Genomic DNA, 25,888 nt, shown 5'->3' with positions numbered 1-25,888 from the left:
AAAAAGATATATTTTACCTTAAATTTCAAGCTGATGGATCAGAAAAAAATAAAAAACACCACATTAGTCAACCTCTGCAAAAAGCCTTAGTTGGTCTTGGTGTTACTTTAAATAGTTTTTAAAGTGTGACGTGATTTTATGAGAAAAACCTCTTTCTGATGAGAACTTTTCTGTGTGTTTGTCCTCTTCTCTCTCTGCAGGTCCCCCTGTAAACGTAACCTGCAACATATTCATCAACAGTTTTGGGTCCATCGCTGAAACAACAATGGTAAATCCAATTGTTCCTAATATCACTTTATAATACAGCTCCATGTGTAGATTTTGTTTATTCATCACTTGTGTGTTTGAGTGTGGATGTGGATGGGTGGGCAGCTAATGGAAACCATCACATCTTGTTGCAGCTCTATTTTGGCTCCGGCAATTTTTGCCCAAAATATGCGATTAATTGAACTGATGGCGGTGCATCGAAGTTTTCATTTTTTTATTTCCTTTTCAGAAATGAAAAGCCTTCTGCCCCCCAAGTGTTTAGAAATGTCTCCGCCTCATTGAGCCTGCCTTCTATTTCCAACACTCCATTTAAAAGAGCGCATCACCGTCGCATCCATTTGCATAACAACGCAGCGACAGTGATGCTGTTGCGCTATAATGTTTGCCAGCAATTGGGGGGCCGGGGCTTCTGCTCGTTCATTACAACAGAAAGTCCATTAGTGTTAATATAACTGAACCATCAACTTTCACAGAGTAAAAAAGGCCCAAAGCAGATAGTATGTTCGCACTGTGGTAGAACTGTGTGTGTGTGCTAAAAGGTGAACTCAGCGAGCACAAATTAGGCTAAAACTGGGCCCAATGACCTTTCTAACCTCTGCGTAATACTCGAATCATCCCTTCATCCACCAACAACACTGAGCTTATCAGCTGCATCAACCTTCCGCACAGCCACTGAGGCAAGAACTGCATCCACTCTATACAGTAAGAAGCAGAATCAGTACATTGTTTTTTTTTTTTTAGAACCATTAAAGTTGAAAGAGATAATATTCAGTTTCATTAATACTGCTGCCATGTTGTGTGTATCCAAACCATGAAAAGCACCATTCCTCTGTGCCACTGTTGTCCAAAAACTAATCCAAATACACAACCAGTGGTGATATTGGTGCACTGTGAGGCTTTTCTTTCATTATTAATGAATACACACATGGTCCTGCTGCTCCGAGTGCGAGCTACAGTACCAAACTCCAATGAATCCGCTGCAGAAAATAGTCCCCAGCAAACGCCTTATTTACATTTTCATTGGGACAGATTGAGATTGGGTGCGACTGCCACAGACTGGATAAAGAGAGTTTAAGAGACACTTTTATGAAATAAAGAAAAACAAAACAGGAAGAAGGGAAGAAATAAGGAGGCAATACTATAACAAATACATGAGACAGAAACAAACATGATACAATTCTCGAAAGGAAGGAAGGGTCTCCTGAAATGTGCACACGCACACACACACCCAAATGTTAGTTGGCTAACATGCTTCTAAACCTGCTAAAGCGTTGTTTTTCTTAGCATATTAGCATGTACATCTAAATACAGCGTAGCAGAGGACACTCATGATTTTCTGTATTAAGCTCTTGTCTTGCTTATTAAATTGACTCATTAAACCGAAACAGCTTTATAGACGTGAATTGTTATGTACAATGTTATTTTACACACTGTGACTAGTGCATGTTCCCTCATCCAATCAGTGGCCTCGGTAGGTGTGTTATGTTTTTGAAACTGTATATTTCGTTGAGGAAAATATGATTCTGAAAATGGAATTGAGTGTCAGAGCTCATATGCAGATGGAGACCTCAGGGCCTGGTCACTACCTGTCTGGCAAAGATAATGTTGGGTCCCCCCCCACTGAAGACCACAGTCAGTGTCGCTGCTCTTATCTCGAAAAGGGGGATTAGAAGCAGAAACAAAGCGCTGAAATAATTGGTTTTATCAGGTTTTATCAAAGCAGAAAATCCATTTCAAAGCCGGAGAGGCAAAGAAAACACAGACTAAGCAATAAGTTTGATGTTGTACGGCTCCCACTTTAAGGTCGGACCACAGCAAACCCCCATCCTCAACACACACACGCTGCACAGAGAGCGAGTGCTACTGGGACTGTAGCACAGTGATAGATGGAGACGGTAGAATGGCGCAGTGGTTGTTGAAATCCCAGTGGTACACGGCTTTATTCCTGTTTCTACCCCCCCCACCCCCAGCCCCCCACCCCCACCTGGCTCACTGTCTCTAAGTTTCTCCTTCCTTTTCTTAGTTTCCTCCTTTCTCGCTTCTGTCCCTCTCTGTGACTCTGTGGACAGTGAAATAGGCTAAAGACTATTCAGGGTAAAGATATATTCAATAATAAATGTCCAATAAAATATGTCCTGTCTTCCACATTTATAATTTCCTAATTCCATGATAAGTACTCGAAAATAAAGGACAGATTTAGAAAACATTGGTATGAAATTCCTCTAAAATAATCTAAACATTATTTTGGTGAGTGAGAAGTAGGACTCACTCATTTTTCTGCTGTCTCATCACAGAATTCTCAGTCTTTGTCCGTCACACGTAGAAACTGAAATAACTTTTTATTCCTGTGTTTTTCTCCTCACATCAAGCAGCTCATTCATTCCCTCTGAGCCTCCATCTGAGGCTTTATGAACACATTGTTACTTAGGTTGTCATCGCCAGCTTCATCGCTCTCCTCCTGTTTGTGAGATAGATTTTAAGAGAAGCGAAACCAAAATTACGTTTGCACTTCCTGTCGCTATTCACATTGTCACAGCGCTTTAGTGCTGGTTTGTCTAAAAATCTGTTGATTCTATGTTGCGTCTGCACATATGAGGGTTTTCAAAAGTTGGCATGTGTAGTACAATGTGCACGTCCAGTCTGGGTTCATAAATATTGAGTCGACATTCTCCTGAACAGGTGTTTACATAATTCAGACCCTTGTAGTCACTCAGGACCCTTCAACTGCAATTATTCATTTAGCAGATGCTTTTATCCGAAGCGATTTGCATGTAAGTAGCACAGGGCAACTTGGGATTCAGTGTCCTCCAGGTGGAACATGGACTTTAACCACTGACCCTCTGGTTTGTGGACAACTTTTTAGGAGGTTCAGTCTATTTGCCTACAAAGTGTGTGATTTTGACACCATACACTGCAATTCACATCCTCTGTCGGATCAACGCCCATTCCCTCAAGAAAATTGTTTGCAAACCATAAATGGCATATTTGAGCAAGTAACAATTTATTGTTTAGTGGTTTTGCTGCGCAGTGTTTTAACTAGAAATGTGCGGAGGGAGAATACAAAGATTTGCAGGTTCATCCAAATAATTTTGTATTTTGTTGTAAATGGTAGATAACATGAAACATGAAATACTGAATACTCATTGTTTTATGAAAAGTATTTGCTAATTCTGAATCTGATGGCAGAAACCTGTTAGGGCAGGAAGCTCGTTTGCCACTAACAGTCCTCTGTATAGGAGTTCAGCTTGTCAACAGCTCTGAGCCTCCTTTGTCTTACTTTTCTGCGTCATAGTGCAGCAAATGTTTTTAACGGTAGACAGTTTTGGACCTGGACTCTTTTACTACGGAGCCATGCTGTTGTAATGCAGTAAGTGCAAAATCTGGTTTGGCATTGTGCTGATGAAATAAGCAGCGGCTTCCCTGAAAAGCTGCCATCTGGATGGCAGCATATGTTGCTACAAGACCTGGATCTGTCATTCAGCAGTAATGGTGCCTTCACAGATGTTAGCCATGCGGTGTGGACTAATGCAAACACATTCTCACATGGGATCAATGACATTTAAAAAAAAAAATCAAAACAAAAATCTAAAGGACAGTTGTCATCTGTTGCTGATCAACCGTATTAACTGTGAGATGTTCTGCAAGAAACTTTGCTGTGGTATTACACAATTACAACCTTTTCAAACGTGCTGGCATCGAATTCACGTCGAGCGTATGTCGTATTCTATATGACATATGCTCGGTTCTATATATTATATATTTGATATTCTATTGAATTTGATTTTATATTCTATATAAAATAAGCTAAAAAAACTGAATTTCTTAGTTCCAGCATTTGATATTTCGTGTTTGTACTGTAAAATTTCTTTCATTCGTTTTCATTTACTTGTTACAGTGAAAACTTGTTTGGAAACAAAGTTTTTAGTATTTGTAGAATTGCTGCAACGCATTTTAGTAATTAGAAACATATCCTGGAATTAAAACCTAATATTTCTGCCATTTGCTAAATCTGTGCTACTGTAAATGTCAGCTGCTGCATCACTGTGGATCTGGTAATGTTTATTAAGTTATTAATGTGTGAAACTGCAAGTCTGCAAAAATGAAAAGGCTGTACCTTGTTGTTTGATGTACCGCAATGTTGGACCTGATGGTTGTCCACAACATGATAATGTTTAGTTTTAATTCTGTATTTTCTATAGGTATTAGACACCAGGATTTAATTCATTACGCACCTTTTTTTGCTAAATATGATCTTACTGATCTTTTTATGAAAATACAGACACTTAACATCACCAATGACCTCTAATCCATCAGCCCTCATAGATTTTAACCTTGAGACCCATAGAGAAGATTGCTGTTGTAAATTGACTTGACACCGTGTAGTGCTGCTGCTGCTGCTGCAGATGATGATGATGCTGCTGCTGGTGGCTTGTTTTTGTGGCCATATAGTGAAATGAGCACCAAAAACAGATCTCTCTCTTCCTGTCACCGTATAGTTGCCTGAGCAGAGCAGATGTGCTGCCAGAATGTGTGAGCCTCCATAACCTCCTGCCTTCTCTTCCTACCTGAGCAGCATCCAGGGAGCCGGGAGGATGTTATGACAGGCGTGTGATTAGAATACGGTTGCTGCTCTTTCTGTAGTTATTGCAGTTGCGTGTTGTAGGTGAAAAAGAGGAGAAGGAAGATTGCAGTCCTTCACGCATGCTTTACTGCCTGAGTTTAATACACGCTGAAATGAGTGCGTTATTGTGTAACTACAGCATTTCCACTGCTCAGGGTTTTGTAGCAGCGTGGTGGTGGTGGATGGTAATTTCAGGCTAGCACTTAACAGTCCAAATGCCATATGTCAGGATATTAAACCATGACTACGAACCTACTGCCGTCGTAGGAGTCCCACTTTTTACTGCACATATGCTGACGTCCTGCAGCACTTTTTGCTCTTCGGAAAAGGAGGAAGCATTCAGCATGAAGCTGCCTCAGTGTCAGCAACATTTTTAATGACATTATTCCTCAGATTAGTCATCCGTTTTTCTACCAACTGCAAATGATTCTCGGAAATCAGTCACTTGAATCACTCCTGGAAGGTAGCTCCCTACATTTTCCCTCTGTGGTTAATTCATTTAATCTTCATCCGTCTGCAGCCATGAGGAGCCTCTGACCCATGAAGCTGATGTTTTATGGTCCAAATTACAAGTGCAGGCTGACTAGTTTTTTCCAGTCGAACAATTAACTGCTAAAACCATTAGATGCTTTTAAGAGATGTCAAGATAAAACAACACTTTAGAGATGCTGCTCAAAATGAAAAGGAAAATGGAGGCAATCTTCTAACATGCTCATGAAACAAAAATAAAAGAGAAGAAATTACAACTTTGACTAATCTGTATCTAACTTGTTAAGTGTAAAAGATTCCATAGTAAATTGAAGACTTTGGAATGTCCAAAAAATACTTTTTAATGTGGCGGATCAACAGATGTACGTATATAGACTTTAAACATGTGGTGTCCATGAGACAAGATAACAGTGTCTGTGTCAGTGGGGGTCCCACACTTTGTTAATGAGTCCAGCTGCAGCCTGGAGGCCACTTGTGTCTAGTAACAAAGTTGTAGTGAGATACTCAGAGTCACACTGATAGCTGGAAGTTCATAAAGGAATCAATCAGCTGGTAGATGAGCATATGGCTGCAGCTTATTTTTAATGTAACTGATTTTCAGAGTTCTTCTGCGATAGTTGCACATTTAGTTGCTCATGTTCCCTCCTTTGTTGTTCTAGTTAAACTAAAACTTATACTAGTTAACTGATGAGTCAAAATGCTATTAGTCAAGCTCAAAATGATCACTAATTGGTGAGTTTAAGCTTGTTTCAGCTCACTGTATAACTACTGAGGCCCCAGATGTTTGCATGGTAGCAGTTCGTCAAATCTGTGCACTTTGTTAGGCATAAACTGGGCATAAGCAGGTAGTGACTAGTGTCCAGTTATGACAAACTAGCTCAATCTGAACGTTGACTAACAATCTGAACTTGGAAATATGCAACCAGTTAACTAGTAAGGTCAAAAAAATCCCAACGTGAGCAGTGAGCTGTTTGGCTGTTACTAGTTCAACCAGGAAACATTATCAGCCTCACTTGACTGGTAAAGTTAGACGGACTTAAACTAATTTACTAGTGACAAACTTGGCCTTGACTAGTTAGCCAGCGAACATTTTGGATCAGTAAGAGTTTTTATTCAACCCATGTGACCAAACGTCCACCCAGTGCAAACCAGTAGAAGAAAATGACATCTGATATTACGTTATGTATGAAAGGCTCAAACAAAGTGGGGTGTGTGGGATGTTTTTAATGCAATTTCATCTCTTTTTGCTCATGTTTTACTCTTTTTTGAAGCTGGTGTCAAATCCCTGGTTACTGAGCTCACACCTCCCCTCTGTATTCCCTTGTCCCCTCTCTCCATAAGCGCAGCCTCATCTCTGTGCCATTTCAGCGTATTTATTATTTTGTCGAGCAGAAGAAAGAGGGAGTCACTCATGAAAGGTCGAGCTCATTTGTTTCATGTGAAATATTGAGTTTAATAAACAGTGATAAACTGCGTAGGGGTCTGACGGAGGCTGATTGCCATGTGACCGGATTTCACACAGCCATGCATCACCGGGGCTGATTGCTTCTTTAAATGCCACCCGTTGGGGTTGCTGGCCTGGCTGCACCACAGCCCCACGAAGTATTTCTGCCACGCCACACAACTTAATGATGGCTCGAGCCTGGGTGAAGTGGCCGAGCTCCATATTCTGAGAATAATTGACAATTAGGAGGATGGAGGGGCAAGCTAAATGCCACCCCGTGCTGAATAAAGAGACTCCATCTCTGACTGCGAAACACGGAATGGTGGAGGGGGTGACACAATAAATCCCCGAGGGAATAGTGGTTAATATCGTCAACCTGGATCGATTGCACTGCACCGACACAGCCTGTGGAGAGCTGTATGAGACAAACAGGCGAGAGGGGAGGGGGGCATTTCCCACCCTTTAGACAACAAATCAACTGAAAACTGAAGTGAAAGCAAAGTATGAATGCAAAAAGAAGTGTGTATGGGTGTGTTTAGGGCTGATTAGCAAAATAAAATGGGCCACCTTGAGAGAGAAGAAGCCCCTTTTGAAAAGGTGAGGACGGGACAAAATGTCCTCATAATCCAAAATGTCAAGACTGTTCAGTTATCATGGTGAAACTGCAGCTCTTTGTGGCCCTGTTGCACTGGGGACTAACTGATCTGCATGTTTTGGAGCCAAGAAACAGACGCGTTGTCCTTCTCTTTTTTCTTTCTTTCTTTTTTTTTCCTCCCAGTACTTTGTGGGCTGGATCTATGCATTTCAAACTTACACACATCATCTGCGAGACATACTCCACTGACTGCTCTAGCTTTCCTTCATCTCTCCCTCTGTCGGTCTTAGATCTCTCCATCTCCTCATGTAAGACTAAAGAGGGAGCACCAGCTCAATGACCTTCACCTGGATTTAAGCTTTGCACTTGGACAACTGTCCACATCTATCTGCCTGTCCTTCCTGTATGTCCCTCTGTATCTGCCAACTCCAATTTTGTGCCCTATCAATCAAACAACAGTGAGCACCAGCACTGTCCTGTAAATCCCACTAGAAGTTAAATCAACTGCTTTAAACTTAGCATCGGTTGCTTTTTGCTTCTTGAATTCTATCGTCGCAGCATCTGTCTCCCTAACATTTTCTCTGTCCTCTCTGTCTTTTCTCAGGACTACAGAGTGAATATCTTCCTGAGGCAGCAGTGGAACGACCCTCGGCTGGCCTACAGCGAGTATCCCGACGACTCACTGGACCTCGACCCCTCCATGTTGGATTCCATCTGGAAACCGGACTTGTTCTTTGCCAATGAGAAGGGGGCCAACTTCCACGAGGTCACCACCGACAACAAGCTGCTACGCATCTCTAAAAATGGCAACGTGCTGTACAGCATACGGTGAGTGGAGGAAGTGTGAGATCTGATATTCTAAGTCCTATTCTAAAGCCTGGTAATTAAGTGATCATTGCATGGAAAAGCCGCTTCATTCTCAGTCTTACCATACACTTAGAAAGAAGCTGATGATGCCCCTCACTTTTTGCATGCTTATTTGTGTGTTAGATTTAGGTTGAAATAATAAAATGACCCTTTTACTCATGACTTTACATTCATTAACACATGATGAGAAATTGAAAGCATATTTTTAGAATTGTATGATTTATCAGAAATCAACAAGTGTTCACATTGTTTTGTTTGGAACAAATTGGGGTAAAGTGCATTCGTCTTAGTTTTCGTTGAGGTGTGCGTTGAACTTGATTGGAGTCCTCTATACTAATAGTAAAAATGGAACCATTGTGTAACCACCAGGACTCTTCCTGGAGTTGGCCGCTCGGACAAATTGAGTAAACCAACAAGGCTTTAGGACAAGACTCTGACTTCCCTTTAGTGGCCCAACCAACGTCCAGATTTAAACCCCATATAAAAATCTGTGGAGACGCCTGATGATGGCAGTTCACAGACTCTCTCCATCCAATCTAATGGAGCTTGAGAGACTATCGGGAAGAATGAGATAAACTGCCCAAATCTGGTTGTGTAAAACTCTTAGAGCTTTGAGCCAGATTAGGGCTGGAGGAGGAAAACCTCCAGCTCTAATCACTGACAAACTGGCTTCTGAAAATAAATGTCTTAAAACCTCTAAGTAGGAGCCTTCGGTTTTGGGTTTTGAAGCTTGTGTATTGTATATTTCTTGCCGTTAAATGCATCAACAGAATGACATCTCTCCTAGTTACCAAAATTACAAGCACAGTTAGAATCTGTTGATCTCGTGTCTACAAAGATAACTTCAACCTTAAAGAAACCCACAGAAGGAAAGATGGAAAAAGTTTTAGCAGGAGATCTGAGGTTATATTGGAATAATCAGTCATAAAACTGTGACAGGAGATCGAGAGTGACTTTGCCGCTGCTCTGACTTCCTGTTTATTGCGTTCCACAGGCCTTTATTCTTTGCTTTAGAGTTTTCTTATTGCATCCAGGTTGGATGTTTTTATTTCCTGCTTGGCTTCACTTCCTTCTCTCTTTTTTTTTTTGTATCTATAAGACATCCCATTCAAGGCTCTCAGAGTTATAGCCGCCTCCAGTCGAGAAACCTTTTAGCCTGCCAGGGCCTCCTCCCCCTCCTCTTTGCTTTATTGCCTTTGCTCAGGGGCGAATGAGAAACCACCAAAGGGCCATGGTAATCTACTCAGCGTGTTAGTATTCCAGCAGCGAGGCAGATCTGTTATCAACCTCAGTTCTCACCTTCATGTCAGGCAGGAGGAGGAGTGAGACTTGCTTTTTTGTAAATACCATCAGAAAAGGGATGAATTGCACACTCCCCCACCACCGCTTTCATTTCTTAACTTGACAACACGAGAATGAACCCCGCCGTTGATCAGCTTGATCTCACAGGCGACGAGGCAGCTCGGGATATTAAACTGTCCCTGGGTAAAGGGGGGGGGGAGAGAGTTGGTCTGGTAAATGTTATTTACTCTGTTTTCTGATGTGTATCGCTCGTGGAGCAGTACAAGGAGAAGTCATGACCGATCGCTGCACCTCGTCCGAGATGAAAGGGAAACGCTCTGCAGTTGGACAAGTAGATTTACATGTAGTCCAAACCGAAGCACAGAGCTTAAACTGAACTTGTCCCCAGTTTGCTAAATCATATGTACAGAGAAAACTCAGGGTGTAGAGAGAGAAAAGGAGAGAACGTCAAAAGCATCGGGCAGGTTGGTAGGTACCAGTGGCTACGCACTGGAAAACGCACGGCTCCAAGGCCGGAGACACCTGCAGGGAGGGACAGAGAGCCGGAGACAGAGACAACTACGGTAGAAAGAAGACACAAAGTTAGTTCAAGTTTCAAACCACTTCACTGAATCCATAGGGAAATTGTGTTGCCTTGATGCAGCTTCTCTCCAAGTGAAAAGTAGAAAAGAAAGGAAAAAACTTCCAGCAAACCAAGACAACTACTGATCAATAAGTAAGAAAAAAACCAGCTAGAGGAGTAAACAGAAATGAAATACAAATAATAAATGAAATAAAACCAAATCTATTTGTACTTACACTGGTGACATATAAATGTGGGATGAGAGGACAAACAGATTTTATGTTTTATACCTAAATACAACCTCAGGGAGGGAAAAAGAAATATTTTTCTATTTGATAGATTCCAGTTCAATTTGGGCTACGAACTGCTGAGCCTCAGGTGAACTTTGTGTGCATGTTTAGAGGCACGAGGTCTGTACAGTGTGTCAGTCTTTGCAGCATTGTTGTGTTCATGTGGAAACATTTGCGAACACTGAAAAGCAGGAAATCAACCCTTTAACAAGCAGTTACAAAGTCCTTGTTTAATGAACGTTATAACTGAAGACTTTGTCTGTGTGTGTTTAGTTTTTTTTTAAGTATTAAAATAATCCAGTAAATATCTGGACTTCGATGGGAATATGCTAATGCTAACAGCTAATTCAGCATCAAAATACAAATGAAGTAATGTTAGTTATTTTACACCGCACATCGTAAGTCACTGACTCCAATTCTCATTGATAAGATGCCACTTGATTTATCTCAAAGCAAATTATTGTTGCCTTTTTTTATTATTTTAAGCTCAGAGATGGTTCTAAAAATAATAAGAATGTAAATAGTGTATGTTTAATGGTGGCAGTAGTTCATGTCAGCAAATGAAGGATTTTCTATGTTCATAAACCCTCATGTAGCGGAGTAAATGCACAAAAGCACCCGCTGGGTTCATCTCATGTTAAGGCACTAACCTAGTCAGCATTTGGCATTTAGGTGTCACGATGCAGCAGACACAAACTCCAGCACTGAGGCTTCTTTCTGAGAAAGTGAGGCATCTGCGGAGACGACGCCTTGTGTGTATTACATATTCAGCATCCTGTCAGGGACGTGTGACAAAGTGCAGACGCGGCAAAGTTTATTTGGTACATCAGGCCAACTGGACGCGTGTGTGTGTTGTAACAGCGGGTGTCCTGTTAGAGCAGAACAGGACTGAGCGTGTGCAGTGAAATTACCTTTTGCACATCATGACAACATGCTGACGACCAAAACTCTGCAGGGGGGAGAAAAAACTGACCTGGATATGGAGATTTTTTTCAGCTTTCCAAATGAAATCAGCGCTCTCGAAGGTAACACTTTGTGATCTAGAGATTAGTTGAACGCTGTTGATACACACAGTAGAGTTGCGCTTTTGGCCATGACTTCATTTGACAGGTAACAACCTTCCTTATTACCACAGTGTGTCAGCAATGAAGCAAAGCTGCATATAAATTAGTTCATAAGTTGCAAAGTCTTAAACATTAAATTCACTGGTAAGATTGGGATTTTTCTGACCAAGGTGGTGGTGTTAAGGTTCAGCATTCATTACTGAGCATATAAATAACAGCAACACAACAGAACTACATAGATGGAAATGTTGTTTCAGCAATTAGCCTTTGTAATAAATGTGTTACAGCTAAGTTTTATGTAGCAAATTGCTGAATTGATTATTAATGACAATTACGTGATATACTGATGAATAAATATGTTTGCAGTTGAACTCTTTTCAAATAATAGCTAAATCTAAATTTCATATTTTTTTTCTCCTGTCAAAAACAAACATGTGACAGCAGTATTTAATGTTTGTGCCTGAGACGTTTCACGGAGCAGCTTTGCATGAAACAACCTTCATTCCCATGTTGCCTGCTTAGCCACAGGTTTTCATCCCGTTAGTCCTTCAGCAGTGAAGACGACGAGGTCACATATCAATTGCTATTTGTCGTTTTCCACTACGGACGGACAACAGTGAGCAAGTGACAAACATGGAGCTTTACCAAGTGTACGGCTCACTGCTTTTCATATTCTCATTTCCTCTAAAGCTTTAAATTTCTTCTTATTCAATTTGTGTGGATTTGCAGCAGTGTTGGAAGTGCACATAAAAATGTCAACAGCCACCAGTGGCCATTTTCTTATTGATGGCTCCTTTTTTGGCATGTTGTCACCATATTTTGAAGGGAAGCTGGAAGTGGCCATGTCTTTGGAAACATACAGTTCTTGGGTGAATTGTTGATTTTTAAAACACAGGTGATGTGTTTCCCCGGATTAGTATATGGAGAATCAGGGAAACGAGTGAAATTCAAGTAATTTAATAATGCTGACTCTGCATTAAACTAAGAGTGCTGCTGACCAGCGGCCAGTGTTTAAGCTGCAAGCGACGATCATTTTAATCTTCAAGCAATAGATTTTTATTTTTTTCATGAAAACAAATAAAAGGGATTGTTTCTTCAAAATCTAACAAATCTTTTTCTCAGGTCCTTCAAAAACACATCAAGGGGTTTTAACAGCGTTTATTCAGTTGTCTTAAGATCCTTTACCCTGGCTCTCCCTCCTCCTCCTCCTCCGATGATGATGATGATGATGATGATGATGATGTGACATATGTCAAATCCAAAGACGAGGTGCAATCACCAATTTAAAATTTTTAAAACACTTCATGTTTGGCCTGATTTAATCAGATCAGATTTTATCATTAAATTATTCGTCTTTCAAATCTGGGACATTAGGATAATATGATGGATTCATGCTCTTTCATGTAAATGAATTAAACTCTTATTTGCTGTGCTGAAATGCAAATGAGTGATGATGATAAATGTGTAGTTTTGTTGCACTTCTCATTCAGTCTGGATAACATCACAGGCTGGTGATTTGATTTGATTTGATTTGATTTCATACCCAGAAAAGAAGAAAACATTTTTATCTTGATCAATTTCAAACACCTGATTTGTGGGTGTGTGGCACTGCCTGGTTGAGTAACACTGATAAAGCTCTGAATAATCCTCTTAGTCTAAGTGATGCTGCATGTGTGTTTGCAGAATAACACTGATCCTGGCCTGTCCCATGGATCTGAAGAACTTCCCTATGGACGTCCAGACATGCATCATGCAGCTAGAGAGTTGTGAGTAATCACACACACACACACACACACACACACACACACACACACACACTGAGAGTCAGGGGGTGTATGGAGAGCATCAGTCACTGAGCAGCTGGCAGGGTGAGAGATATGATATAGATTTCTGTGCAGCCTTTTCATTCTCTGAACAGACGTGAGAGGAATCGCAGAAATAGAAGCTCAACTTCAGTGATCACACAAAAGAGAACAATAAAATTCTCTGTAACGGCAACATACGCAGCGTTTCAGTTGGGAAAAACAGAAGCTTCTTGATGTTTCTGTCTGACACTGGGATAAAAATGTGAATTCTCTGTGTTGTTAAAATGTCTTAGAGGATCCATTCAACCTTAAACTATCAAATGACAGTGGCTAGTAAGAGGAGCCAACCTCCCACTGGTTAAGACGAGAGACAGAAAGATCATTCTCCTCCCGAGGGGAAAAGAATAAAATAAAATGGCCGGCACACTGACAAAAACAGTCTAACCTCTTGCTTCCCCCCCCCCCCCCCCCCCCCCCCCCCCCCCCCCCCCCCCCGCAGTCGGCTACACCATGAACGACCTCATATTTGAGTGGGATGAGAAAGGAGCCGTGCAGGTGGCCGATGGACTGACGCTACCTCAGTTCATACTGAAAGAGGAGAAGGACCTGCGCTACTGCACCAAACACTACAACACAGGTGAGGTCGACTCGCGATCTCTCTCCAGCTTTCTGCCTTTCATGCTCAATCTGTGGGGTGTAAATTGTACTTAATTCATAGAGTCAAATGTTTTGCAAGGGGGACGGTGGAGGTCAGGTGACAAAACACAACTGTTAAGGGGAGAGACATCAGTTTATTTGGTGTTTCTCTATTTTAATACAAACCACAATTTTTCCTCGTCTTTTTTCTTTGCGTCTAAATGGTAAATAGTCTTATATACACTCACTACTGAAAAGGATGCTTTTTAAAAGTTGCTTCTTCATAACAGATTCACACACGATGATGGTAAAGGTAGCTAATGTGCAGGAGGTACCTACTGGACCATAGATATGGTGCTGATGACAACTGGTTTGGGCCATCAAATGGTGACAGCTCTGTCATTTCAACTCCATTACATCAACTCTATTTTGTGTTGCTAACACAAATGTGGAAAAGCTGCAGCAATAAATAGTTTCTGACACAAATCAAATATTCCGAATAATTTCCTTGATTTTAAGTTATGTTTTATTCTGTCTTTTTTTAACAAGTTGATAAATTCTTTGAATTTGAGAACAATAGCGACAAAGAGATAAAAAAAAATGAACATGAAAAAGAGAAGAAATACACTTTACTTCCAAAAATGTACATATACGTTAAAGAAGGATGAAGAGACAAGTGATGATTAAAAATGTGCACAGAATGATCTCAGAAACTCAAAAGAAAAGGGAAAAAATGAAACAGAAAATCATGGCCTCTGTTCCAAGGGGTCTGCTTTCTCATAATCCATCCAAAATAAATTATTCATAATCTGTCAAATTAATCCATTTGTGTGTTTGTGCTTTAGAGTTTGTGCCTTTTAAAAAAAACTTGGTAACAGTAAAAGCATAAAGAAATTGGACAGAAAGTATTTGATAAGATACGTCTTTAACATTCTGTTCTGCCGGCTCACGAAGAACAGATTGTCTGAAGGTTGCAGTGATTATACTCGAGGTCTCGGCCCACAACAATACTGAAGCTCAGCACAGTGCAGGGAGCGACAGTAATAACCTACTTCTAGAGGAACATAGAGTTGGAGCTTATAGGTGGATGCTGGGGTGGAGGTGGCAGCAGCAGGAAAGAACATTACTTGGGAAGGGAGGCAAAGGGAAACATATTTCTTTTAAAATAAATGGAGAAATATGTTCTAAATAATAGGTGTAATTCTTTAAATTAATAGGGAGAAACATGGAAATGTTGTGAAATCCTGCAGGAGCCAAAGTCAGAATTATTTTCACTGAATATTTGAACAGTGGAAATAACTGAGGAAAACTATACTGAAATGAAAACATATATTCCCCCAATATTTTTGTCTTTTATTTCCGTGTGTCATGAAACTTTCAATGTGTCTCAGAGAGCAGAAAAACGCAGTGGGCTGCAAAGTTTGTTTCAGCCACAAACTCAGAAATAACTCTGACATCACCTTTTTCTTCTAGTTTCACGGTTTTTGTTTGAGTTAAATCGCCACAGCAAATATGAAATAAGCATAGCAACATAGATGGATGCAGTGTAACATAAGGAGGTAAGAGACAGACAGAAGAGAACAAACTGTACTGACAGGTGATGACGGGGAAAACACCAAAGGTGAGCAGGATTAGAAGGAAAGCAGAAAAAAAGACAAGTGAGGAGAATCTCAGTGAGGACGGGGGGGAGGACGGGGGGGAGGACGGGGGGGAGGACGGGGGGGAGGACGCCACACTCTGGTTCTCCCTCCAGGTCCTCCAAGTGTGGCTGAAAACCATCTGTCCACTCCGCCTCGCCACTCCATGATTTTTACACTCCAGAGGAAACCGAAAAGAAAAACACAAATAGAGCTGTCGATGTTTAGAATGGAAATAAACGAAACTTCACATAATGCTGCTCATTTATTCTCAAATTAGAGAACTTGACTTATCTAAGTACTAAAATAATTTTTAGTTTATAACAGTTTTGTAGCTTCAACCTTGACAGAATACATGTTGGAATTAGATGATAGAACAAGACAGAGACTGCAGCTTTATTCTTTAAAGAATAATGATTTCTGTCAACAGTGGCGCAAAAACTTTTAAAACTTTGGCCGTTTACCCCAAAAAATTCTTCATCACAAGGGTGATGCACTAAAAAGCTGCTACACTGTGACTTTACATGTGTATCTGTAATAGTACAACACAACAGGAGATGATTTCCTCTACTAAACTACAAGAAGGACGGGGGGCAATAAAATATGTACAACATCAAACCGTGTGTGTGTGTGTGTGTGTGTGTGTGTGTGTGTGTGTGTGTGTGTGTGTGTGTGTGTGTGTGTGTTGATTAGTTCAGATTCAGAGCCATCACTCACACTGAGGTTGACATCTGCTGTCGCCGCTGAGGAGATGAACGATGCACTTCCAGACTAAAAGCCTTGACACATCTATGCACTCACACACAAAACAAGTCTGTATCCCTATGCACACACACACAGACATACAGTAAATGCATTGATCAGCATTTTATTGATCAATTTTGGCCACTAAATTCCCGGAGAAGCTGATAGACACAGGTTGACTTCCTTGCAGCAGGAGTATTAGGGATTTTGCACCACTGAAGCACAATATCAACTAAGTCAGTTTCTGCATTATTAGCGAATTTTGTAGCGTTTCCTTTTGTTTGTGCCCCTTTTTCTATGCAGCGTTTTATCGACAAACTTCGCATATTTTGGTTGTGAAAACATCGCTAATAATGAACTAACACAAAAATGCTAAAGACATGGGAGGAGCTTAATATGGACGCTAGTGTGCAAGGACATGAGGCACAAACAGAATCTGACTTAACTACATTTACAGAAAACCACTGCATCTGGGGGGCAACTGTGGCGCAGGAGGGAGAGCGGTCGTCCACCAATCCCCCAGTTGTTGGTTCGATCCCTCGAGCTCCTCTGGTCACATGTCAACGTGTCCTTGGGCAAGACACTGAACCCCAACTTAATTGCTCCCATTGAGTGTCGGTGTGTGGGTGTGAATGGGGGAATGACAATCAGTGTAATAGTGCAGACTATTTACCGTGTGAGCACACACACACACACACACACACACACACACACACACACCTCGCTGCTCTCCAATCACACATTGAGGGGGAATTAAGGTGTCGTTTTTCCTCAGATTTATTAGCTTCAGTCCACTGTGACTCTGAGAGACAAAGCATTTACCCCGTCTTTCCTTCACTCTCACCTCCTGTTGTCTTTTTTAATTTTTTCCATCCCTCCATCCACTCAAACACACACACTCACACCAAGAAAAAGCCCTGTTTGAAATACTAATTACGGTTTCTGCTGCATTGCAGGGCACTTTTGTTTTCTGGCCAGTGACTATTTGAAGTGTGTCTGGGTAGAAGAGGTGTTTGCTTCCTAACACTTGCAGGAACTGATGTAATTCCAAGCTTCTCACACAAACCTTAACCAACAACCACATTTGAAAACCCCCCACCCCAATGCTGGAAGCACATTTTAACCCCAACCAAAAACCAAGTCAGGCCAAAGATGAACCTGGCTCTAATAATGTTTATACCACAATTCTCATAACCAAAGATACAATTATTATTGCCCACATAATATTTAATTTGCTAAGACTTTAAAGTTAAAGCTGGAGTGTGAGAGGATTTTCTGAGAATTATTAACAAATGTCACCATTTGCAGTCTGTTCAATTCCTAAATTAATGGGCCTTAATAAAGAAAACAATGGACCACAATGTTGATTCATGCAGGCCAGCTTTCACTCTGAACATCTGGTTTATTAACGAGTGAGCTGGATAATAAACCAGAAAAACTGAAAACAGCCTTTTCAAAAGACGAGGACATGACGAAAGAGCCTTAGTTTACTCACTACAGTAGCCCGTCGGTGCAAAACACAACCATTTTAAAACAAATTTCACAAAACCAAATATTTCCAAAAAATATTTACAATTGTATTAAGATATTAAGTTTTGTGAAATGATGTGTTTTGCACCTACACGCCGCTGTACATCACTTTCCCAAAGTGGCAATTATATGGAAAATCTCTTTCCAAAAGTTTGGTCTTAAGTTGTCTAAACCTCAAACCAGCATAGAAAAGTACATGAACACACACCCAGAGTATGAATGAATGATGAATTTGAAAATGTTCACACACCCATTCCCACATGTTCTACACAGCGAGACTCGGCCCCCACAATGAGAGAGGGGCCCGGCTGAGTGATTTCAATCTTCTTATCAGATGGAAAATATGGACGGCACTTAAAAGCTCTGAAGTGTATCACAGCTATATATCAAGTCCAGCCCGGTCGACCCTCCTCCTCCTCTTCCTGCTCTCTCATTGTCATTTCCTTGTTTCCTCCTGTCCTCTCATACCTTCCTTTCCTCACATTTCCTCCTCTTTCTGTCATCATTTTCTTCCACCCACTTCACTGGTATTCTGCCTCCTCTCGTATTCCGTCTTTAAGGGTTAACTCTAATCTTCAGTACAGTCTTATTTGATTAAACGGATTGCGAACATATTGCTTCCTGGCTCTCTCGTGATTTTCTTACTGAGACCCAGTGTGCTCATTACATTAAGGGGAGAGAAAGAGGGACATTTGTTGGTGTTGCTACTGTGCGGCAGTGTAGTGCAATGTGGCTTTATTTGATTCTCTGTTGCAGTTTTTATGCACATAGTTTGTGTGTCCATGTTTTACATAACTGCACCAAAGAAACGTCATATGTTCTTCCATTACTTTAGTTGTCATCTCAACCGACAGCAATATGTTTGAATAGACAAATGAAAAGAGCCTCAACTAAAGAGCCGTAAAACCCAAGACAGACAAATGAGCAGGTGGTTGCTGGGACGTGCAGGAATTTAAAGCCAAAAGCAACGAATTGTTGAGCACCAGAAATTTAAGCCGCACGTACGTTTAAGAAACTCCGCTCATGTAGATCTTTACTCACAAGACACACAATAATAATAATAATGCAACACATTTCCTGAATTCTCTGCTTTTCCACACAACACACAAACTTTTAACTTTTCCTGCAAAATCGCTGGACTCAAAACTATTTGAGCTTAACTAAACCCTGCTGTCACATGGCACAAAGCCAGGCCGTGCTCCACACGACACACTGTGTGGAGAAAATGCGAAGCACTGAGCTCTTAGCAAAGCAGCATGAAGTCTTTTTTTCATTGTTTTTATATTTTTGTATCAAAACCTTGGAAATCACAATTACACTGAAGTTCCCATATTTTTGTAGCTTTGCATTTTCTGAACACACTCTCGGTCAATTATTCTGCCCTCAGCATCGTCCCTCACGTCTGGGGGCTGAAGCCACAGGACAACAAGTGGCCATGTTTCAGTTTTACAAACACAGGTCGTTTTAGAATATTAGAGATGTTCATACTGTAATTACCTGTTCTTCCTCCTCTTGTCTTTAACTTTTGTGGCCTGTGTGTTTCCGTGTGGCATCAAAGTGCACAAGTGTGACTAACTAACTGCCGAATGTTGTGGAAGGTTTTGCAAAAAAGACTGATTCATTAGAGGAATGAGGTTTGTGTTTTGAGAATAAGGTTAAGTGCTTTAGACCAACTGTATGAAAAGGAGCATTAAGGACTAAAAGAGGATGTGGGAATTTCTGCTGTAAGCACAAACACAGTTACTTTGCCTCCACATTCTCCCAAGGACTAACGGAGCTCCTGGCAAACCGCAACCAGCAGATGCAGATCACTGTACTGTCAACTGCAACAGCACAGTTTGTGCAGAATCCTAGTAGGAGAATGCAACAAAGTCAAGTAAAGGTGCCAAGAAAAACAAAGAGTTTGACACTTAGGTGGGGAAGGATCATTTCACACACAAACGTTTGGAAAGACCGTTTTGAAAGGAACAAACAAGCTATTTTATCATTTGTGTATGAGGGCGTAAATGTTGAAAGAGCAGAGAAATCCCAACAAAACTCGCCTTGGTACAAGCAGCAGAGTAGAGAAGCTCTGTAATTAATGGTGTTGTTATTTAGCCAAACAGAAGACAGAAATGTGGCCTCTGTCCTCTGAAATATGACAAATATTCCATTTGTGCCAGCAGCCATGTAGCACGTGGACAAAGCAGGGGCCTTTTCCACAGGAGCCTGGGGATGGAGTCCTTTGTGAAGCAAATCCGTGCACGTGAAGAGCAATTTGCAACCTATTACCAGATGTATTCTTGTTAATACTCTATATGCTGTATCTATAATAATAATAATAATAAAAACCTTTCTGCTCTTTCTTGCACTTGCATCTCATGAAATGGAAACACTTCCTCTGAAAGCACTTTACTTCAATGTTTTCTCCTTGACTTAAATTTTCGCTGCTTGTATCTCACTTGTAAGTCGCCAAATGACTAAACGTAAATGTGGACATAGTCGAACACAAAAGCTTGGCAGGAAAAGCAGATGGACTGGTGGGCGACCAAATGGAGACTTTCAAGGGGGCGTTTGTTTACCACATGCAACTGTAGAAACTTTACTACTTTTCACTCAAATCAGAATCTTTCATTAAAGCTAACCCGGATGTTTTTGTGCTCAAACCAAAGTATGGTTCTAATTCTTCAAATGTTACTGGAACCATGTCAATAACAGTCCCGGGCACCAAAGTACATCCGAACAATCTACTGGGAGGTAGTAGGTGGCCTGCTCAACTATAATTATGCACTGATAAAAAGTAATAACGGCCCATTGACTTAACTGATAATATTCCAATCGGGTGATGAGTTTTTCGAAGGGTGATCGGTTTGTTGATTTGAAGTTGAAAGATGTTTGTGATAAAAAAATCTGAAGAGACTACTACGTCTGGATTGTCACATTTCTTTCCCCAAACGACCTAATGGCTGTTTGTTTGGCTTTTTTTCGGATGTTCAACCAGCCAGAGTATTCGTGTCTCTCCTATTTTCCTGTGCCTGATGAACACTTTGGCTTAAGGTGTGTGTTAAAGAAAGATGACATTCCTTTTGTCTCTGAGCTGTCAAATTCATCTTCATCCCCTCTATTTTTCCCTCCCCAGCTCATCCTCCTCCTCACTGCCTGTCCAACTACTGATCCCCTCACCTAACCCCTCTTTCTCTCTTCTTTATTCAGATCCTCCTTTCAGTTTACTCCGTCATCATTTCCACCTGTTTATCCAGGGGGCACGATTGTGTCAGTGTTTAGATAATGTGTCCTTTCAAATGAGGCTAATAGAGAATTCAGAAACATCCCTCACTGCTAATGAAACTGCGCTGCCTCTGGGAAACGGATGAAAGAGCATTTTGCTTTTAAGTAGAGTTTAAACATTCACCAACATTTCTGCCAGCAGTTTTTCCCTGGTATCAGCCTTCTGTGCTTGATGTGCTGTGCTGCGATTCCACTCATTTCCAAATGTAACATCCGTGTTGAAAAGCAGGACACCTACTGTTACAAAAAGCTTGTCTGCATGAATAAAAAACTAAGAAGTGAAAATCTTTGAAGCTGTCAGTATCATCAGCCGTCTCATTACAATAAAACGTTGGTCGAAAGTAAAACGCCGTCAGCCTGTAGATCTCGACAAAATGTGAGCCTGTTAATAGAAGAGTTTATTGTTAAACCCTGATCCAACTGCATTTTACTATACAGAAATGTTTAGACCCCAGACCTGGATGTATATAATTAGTTTTTAGTATAATTTCTGCCTTAGGTAAGTTTTGATCATTTTTATAATCAGAAGTCTGGGATCTCTCTTTCCAAAAGGGATTAACAGCCTTAAGTTTGACTTTTGTATTAGCTTCACTAAATTTCACACTCGGAATAAATGAAAGCAGAAACCTGCTCTAGTTCCACATAAATTAGCATCTACCACTGTACAGCGCTGCACATTTGAGCACTTGATTGTGAAATAATTTAGCTACCATGTCAGCTCCTGAGGCTTCTACAGCTCCTGTCCTGCTGTCAGACCTTTGTGGGAGCTGTAGAATTCCAACACAATGCTGCCTTTGCTGTTTCAGAGTTCAAGTCCAACACTGAGACTCAGGTCTGATTCTATGTGTTACATACTACACTTTGATAAGTTCATACAATTCACTGTGAGACTGTGTGTTGTGTTTCATATGGTCCACATTCGGACTTATTGAGTACTCTGGTCACATTTGGGAAAATAAGCAGAAGCATTTTATTCAGAATTGGGGCAGAAAATCTTGGAATAAGATTCATTTTTTCAAAAGAAGAAACACTCAATATGACAATCTCGTTGCCAGAGGTTAATGGCAACGAGATTGTCATTGATCTAAGGTCCATTTCAAACAGAGATGAGTCACAATTTTCATGGTTAGATTAGAATCTTATTTCGTTTTCTTTACTCTTCCTCACAACCAAATTCCTTCTTTTCATTTAACTGGAAATGGTCTGTAAAACGTTTTTCTACCTTTCATGTAGTTAAAGTGATTTACAGTTTCTGCTGACTCCCAATAACACACACACTGATGTAAAATGTACGTCGTTTGTACAAGCAGGGATAAAATGAGCAGTATGGATGTTTAAGCACAGAAATGTTTGTGAGGAGGAGGTTGGGGGGAGGAGGGGGAGGGGTCAACAAAGCAGAGGATTTCAACTGCAGTGTCTCATAACTTCCTGTTGCTTATTCTAACTATAGTTATGTGATGTGAAAATGAAATTAAGCAGAAACCAACACACACACACACACACACACACACACACACACACACACACACGGGGTGGTTCTTAGGACAGGGACAAACAAACTAAAGTCTAAGGGTGTGGAGGACTTGTTGCTTACTTCTTTCGATCATCCCCCAGACTCTTTCTCTTTGTAAACTGACTTGTAATAAAAAAAAATTATCACCTCTCTTCTTCCCTTTCTTCCTCTTCCTCAAGGTAAATTTACCTGTATTGAGGCTCGTTTCCACCTGGAGCGTCAGATGGGTTACTACCTGATCCAGATGTACATTCCCTCGCTTCTCATCGTCATCCTGTCCTGGGTTTCCTTCTGGATCAACATGGATGCCGCACCTGCTCGGGTGGGATTGGGCATTACCACTGTGCTGACTATGACCACACAGAGCTCTGGATCCAGAGCCTCCTTGCCCAAGGTGAGGACAAATCAAGTGCACTTGTTGGAGCGAGCTTTTGTAATAGTCACATCAAATCTTTGTTAGAACTGAAAATCATTTGGTTCAGATTTACATACTTTAATGTTTAATACAAGTGGAGGAGAAAATACAAACTGATAGAAAAGATAAAGATGTAAAGACTAATGGCTGTTTAGATGCAGGAACAAATGAAAGAGGAGGATGAAAATACACATTTTTCAAACAAGTATTTTCCTGTGAATGATTTTTAGATTAACTGGGTCAAAAAGGGCCGGAGCTTGTATGAGCCAGTAGATTATATAATTATGTCCATGGAAACTGAAATCCCCAACACACACACTCACACACACAATGACTGCTGTCATTAGATGAACCGAGATTCCGCTGCAGTTCAGCTGCCACAGTGATGATCACATAGCACAGCTGATCTTAGGCGGACATACTGCTTACACACACACACACACACACACACACACACACCCTTCAAAGGCCATTATGTTTACATACCTCCACAGTTTTTATTGAAAAAAATAATTTCCATAAAATACATTTGAAGTACTATTTGACTCTTAGCCAATGAGATGGGTCAATGATTGGCAGCAACCCAAAAATTGGTGCATTTTTATTTTATTTTTATTTTTTTCCAGTGTCAAATTTAAAAGAAAAACTCACACATTTGTTCCTAATGACAAAAAATGTCACCTTCCCAAAAACTGCTGTAAAAACATCAGTATTTTTTTCCACTTTAAATGACTAAATCTTTTAAAAACAACTTCAGGCTGAAATATACTTTTTATATTTTGGGTTTTTTAACCCTTTTAAAAGCCATTATATTTACATAACTCCACAGTTATTGGTTTTGTTTTTTAAATCAAAACAAAGTGTGGCCTCCTTAGAGAAAACACTTATGAATTTACACACACACACACACCATCAATCCAACATCTGTAGTGACACACACATCATTTTATTAGCAAGGCACCGTTGCAGAAAACCGTAAAAAGCGGGACGTTTTTCTGCCATTTTCAACAAATGGTGGACAAATAGAAAAATAAAAAATAGAAAGCTAGTAGTACAAAATGAATTCTTAACATAAACAAATGCATTCTTTTATGTTAAAATAAATGTGGGATAAAAAATGGCATTTTCAGTGCAACTTTTTTGTGTAGCGTAGCCATTTTAGGCTAATTTAAGGAACTCACACGAGAATTGTAAACTTAAAAAAAAAAAAAAAAAGAATATCCTGTGGCAAAGTTGAGCGATATTCATTCAACACAGCCAAAATGGCTTGAAATTAAAAAAGCTGAATGGCACAAAATGTCGCTAAGATTTCTTTAGGGTTAATGTTTTGTAACCAGGCACATATGAAAGATCCAGACTTTTAACACTTTACATAATCTCCAATACAACAGTTATGCAGTGGGCATCCAAGCGGCTTTTTCTGTCTGAAGACGAGAGAAGTCCATTTGGCATAAATCAACCTTCGGACGTCAATACAAATTGAGAATAGAACATTCTGGTATATACGTTTAGAAGCCTCCTTTTGTTTTTCGCTGCAACACTTCAGTCCTTCTACAGCTCTGGGGCGAAATCGGTGGGGAAAATGGAAAATCAATGTTTTCATAAGCTTTGGACTCGGCACAAACGAGCATGATTTACATGAGGGACGAGCAGCGAAAATAAGCCCCGTGTGTTTGTGTAAAGTGATCTAAAGTCTTAGTTTAATTGGATTGTAAATGGCTGATTGTGGGATTTCTTTCGCTCGGTTTCGGGGAATAGAACAGGGATCTCCCTCTCAGCCTGCACAGTGTAATTGCCTGTGTTGGAGAGTTGTAATGACAGGCTGGGCTGAATGCACTTGAATAATGGTACTTGGTGTGTAGATAGCAATCAGACAATGATCCAGCCAGACTTCATTTAGCCCTTATTATCTGAACAGTCCTCACACTGTCCATCTTGCTTCATACTATGCTTGCTATGCAAAGCCTGAATGCATCTTGTGTCAACATACAGTGTAGACGGGGAGCATCACAGTGATCTAATCTCTATACATTTCTGTTACATTTTCACCTAACGCAATGAAAGCGCTCGTCCTGTGTAGTCATTTTAAATGAGCTTTGGCCCAGAGAACACGATGCTGTTTCTGGATCGTGTTCACATGTGGCTTCTTCTTTGCAGGATTCAGCTTTAACTTACATTTGTGGATTGAACAGTGAACTGTGACACTGATTTCTGGACGTGTTCCTGAGCCCATGCAGTGATGTCCAGTAGAGAATCAGGCCTGTTTTAATGCAGAGCTGCCTGAGGGCCAGAAGATCACAGTCATCCAGTGTTGAGCTTCAGCCTTGCACAGAGAGATTCCTCCTGATTCTCTGAATCTTTTGATGATATTATATACTGTACATGGTGGGATCTTCAAAGTCTTCGCAATTTTACGTTGAGGAAAAGCCTTTTATTGCTCTTCTTCCAACTTTTTGGAAATGTGTTGCTGCCATCAAATTCAAAATGACCTAATACTTTCTAATGGTAAAATGTCTCACTTTCAACATCTGATATGTTTATGTTCTATTATGAAAAAATTATAGGTTGATGAGATTTGCAAATCGTTGCATTGTGCTTTTATTTAAGGTTTCACATCTTCCTGTCTTTTCTGGAATTGGGTTTGTAGAATGAGTAGCTTATTAAGTACGTAGCTAAAGTTAATTGCACAAAATATGAATTTGATGGAACATCTAAACAATTCTCTGGCCACTAACCAGATTCTACTCGTGTTTAACCCAAAGGAATGAACAGTTCTTTCAGTGACACATTTGTGATGCAACCACAAACCCTCTAAACTTCTGCCCTTTGCTGAAGTTTCC

General features: G+C 40.5%; 1 protein-coding gene across 5 annotated transcripts in view; it reads left to right on the top strand.

The window, feature by feature from the left end:
- glra1 (glycine receptor, alpha 1) overlaps window positions 1–25,888 on the top strand; it is a 99,100-nt gene that overhangs the window by 52,880 nt on the left and 20,332 nt on the right. For all 5 annotated transcript variants that reach the window (XM_067518383.1, XM_067518381.1, XM_067518384.1 and 2 more), the window contains 5 exons: window positions 201–268; window positions 8,021–8,244; window positions 13,185–13,267; window positions 13,806–13,943; window positions 22,813–23,027. In XM_067518383.1, coding sequence (XP_067374484.1) covers window positions 201–268; window positions 8,021–8,244; window positions 13,185–13,267; window positions 13,806–13,943; window positions 22,813–23,027 — 728 coding nt within the window. The remainder of the gene's footprint in view (window positions 1–200; window positions 269–8,020; window positions 8,245–13,184; window positions 13,268–13,805; window positions 13,944–22,812; window positions 23,028–25,888) is intronic.

This window comes from Channa argus, chromosome 10 (assembly GCF_033026475.1).
Source record: "Channa argus isolate prfri chromosome 10, Channa argus male v1.0, whole genome shotgun sequence".
NCBI lineage: Eukaryota > Metazoa > Chordata > Actinopteri > Anabantiformes > Channidae > Channa > Channa argus.
This window is presented reverse-complemented; position numbering and strand designations above follow the sequence as displayed.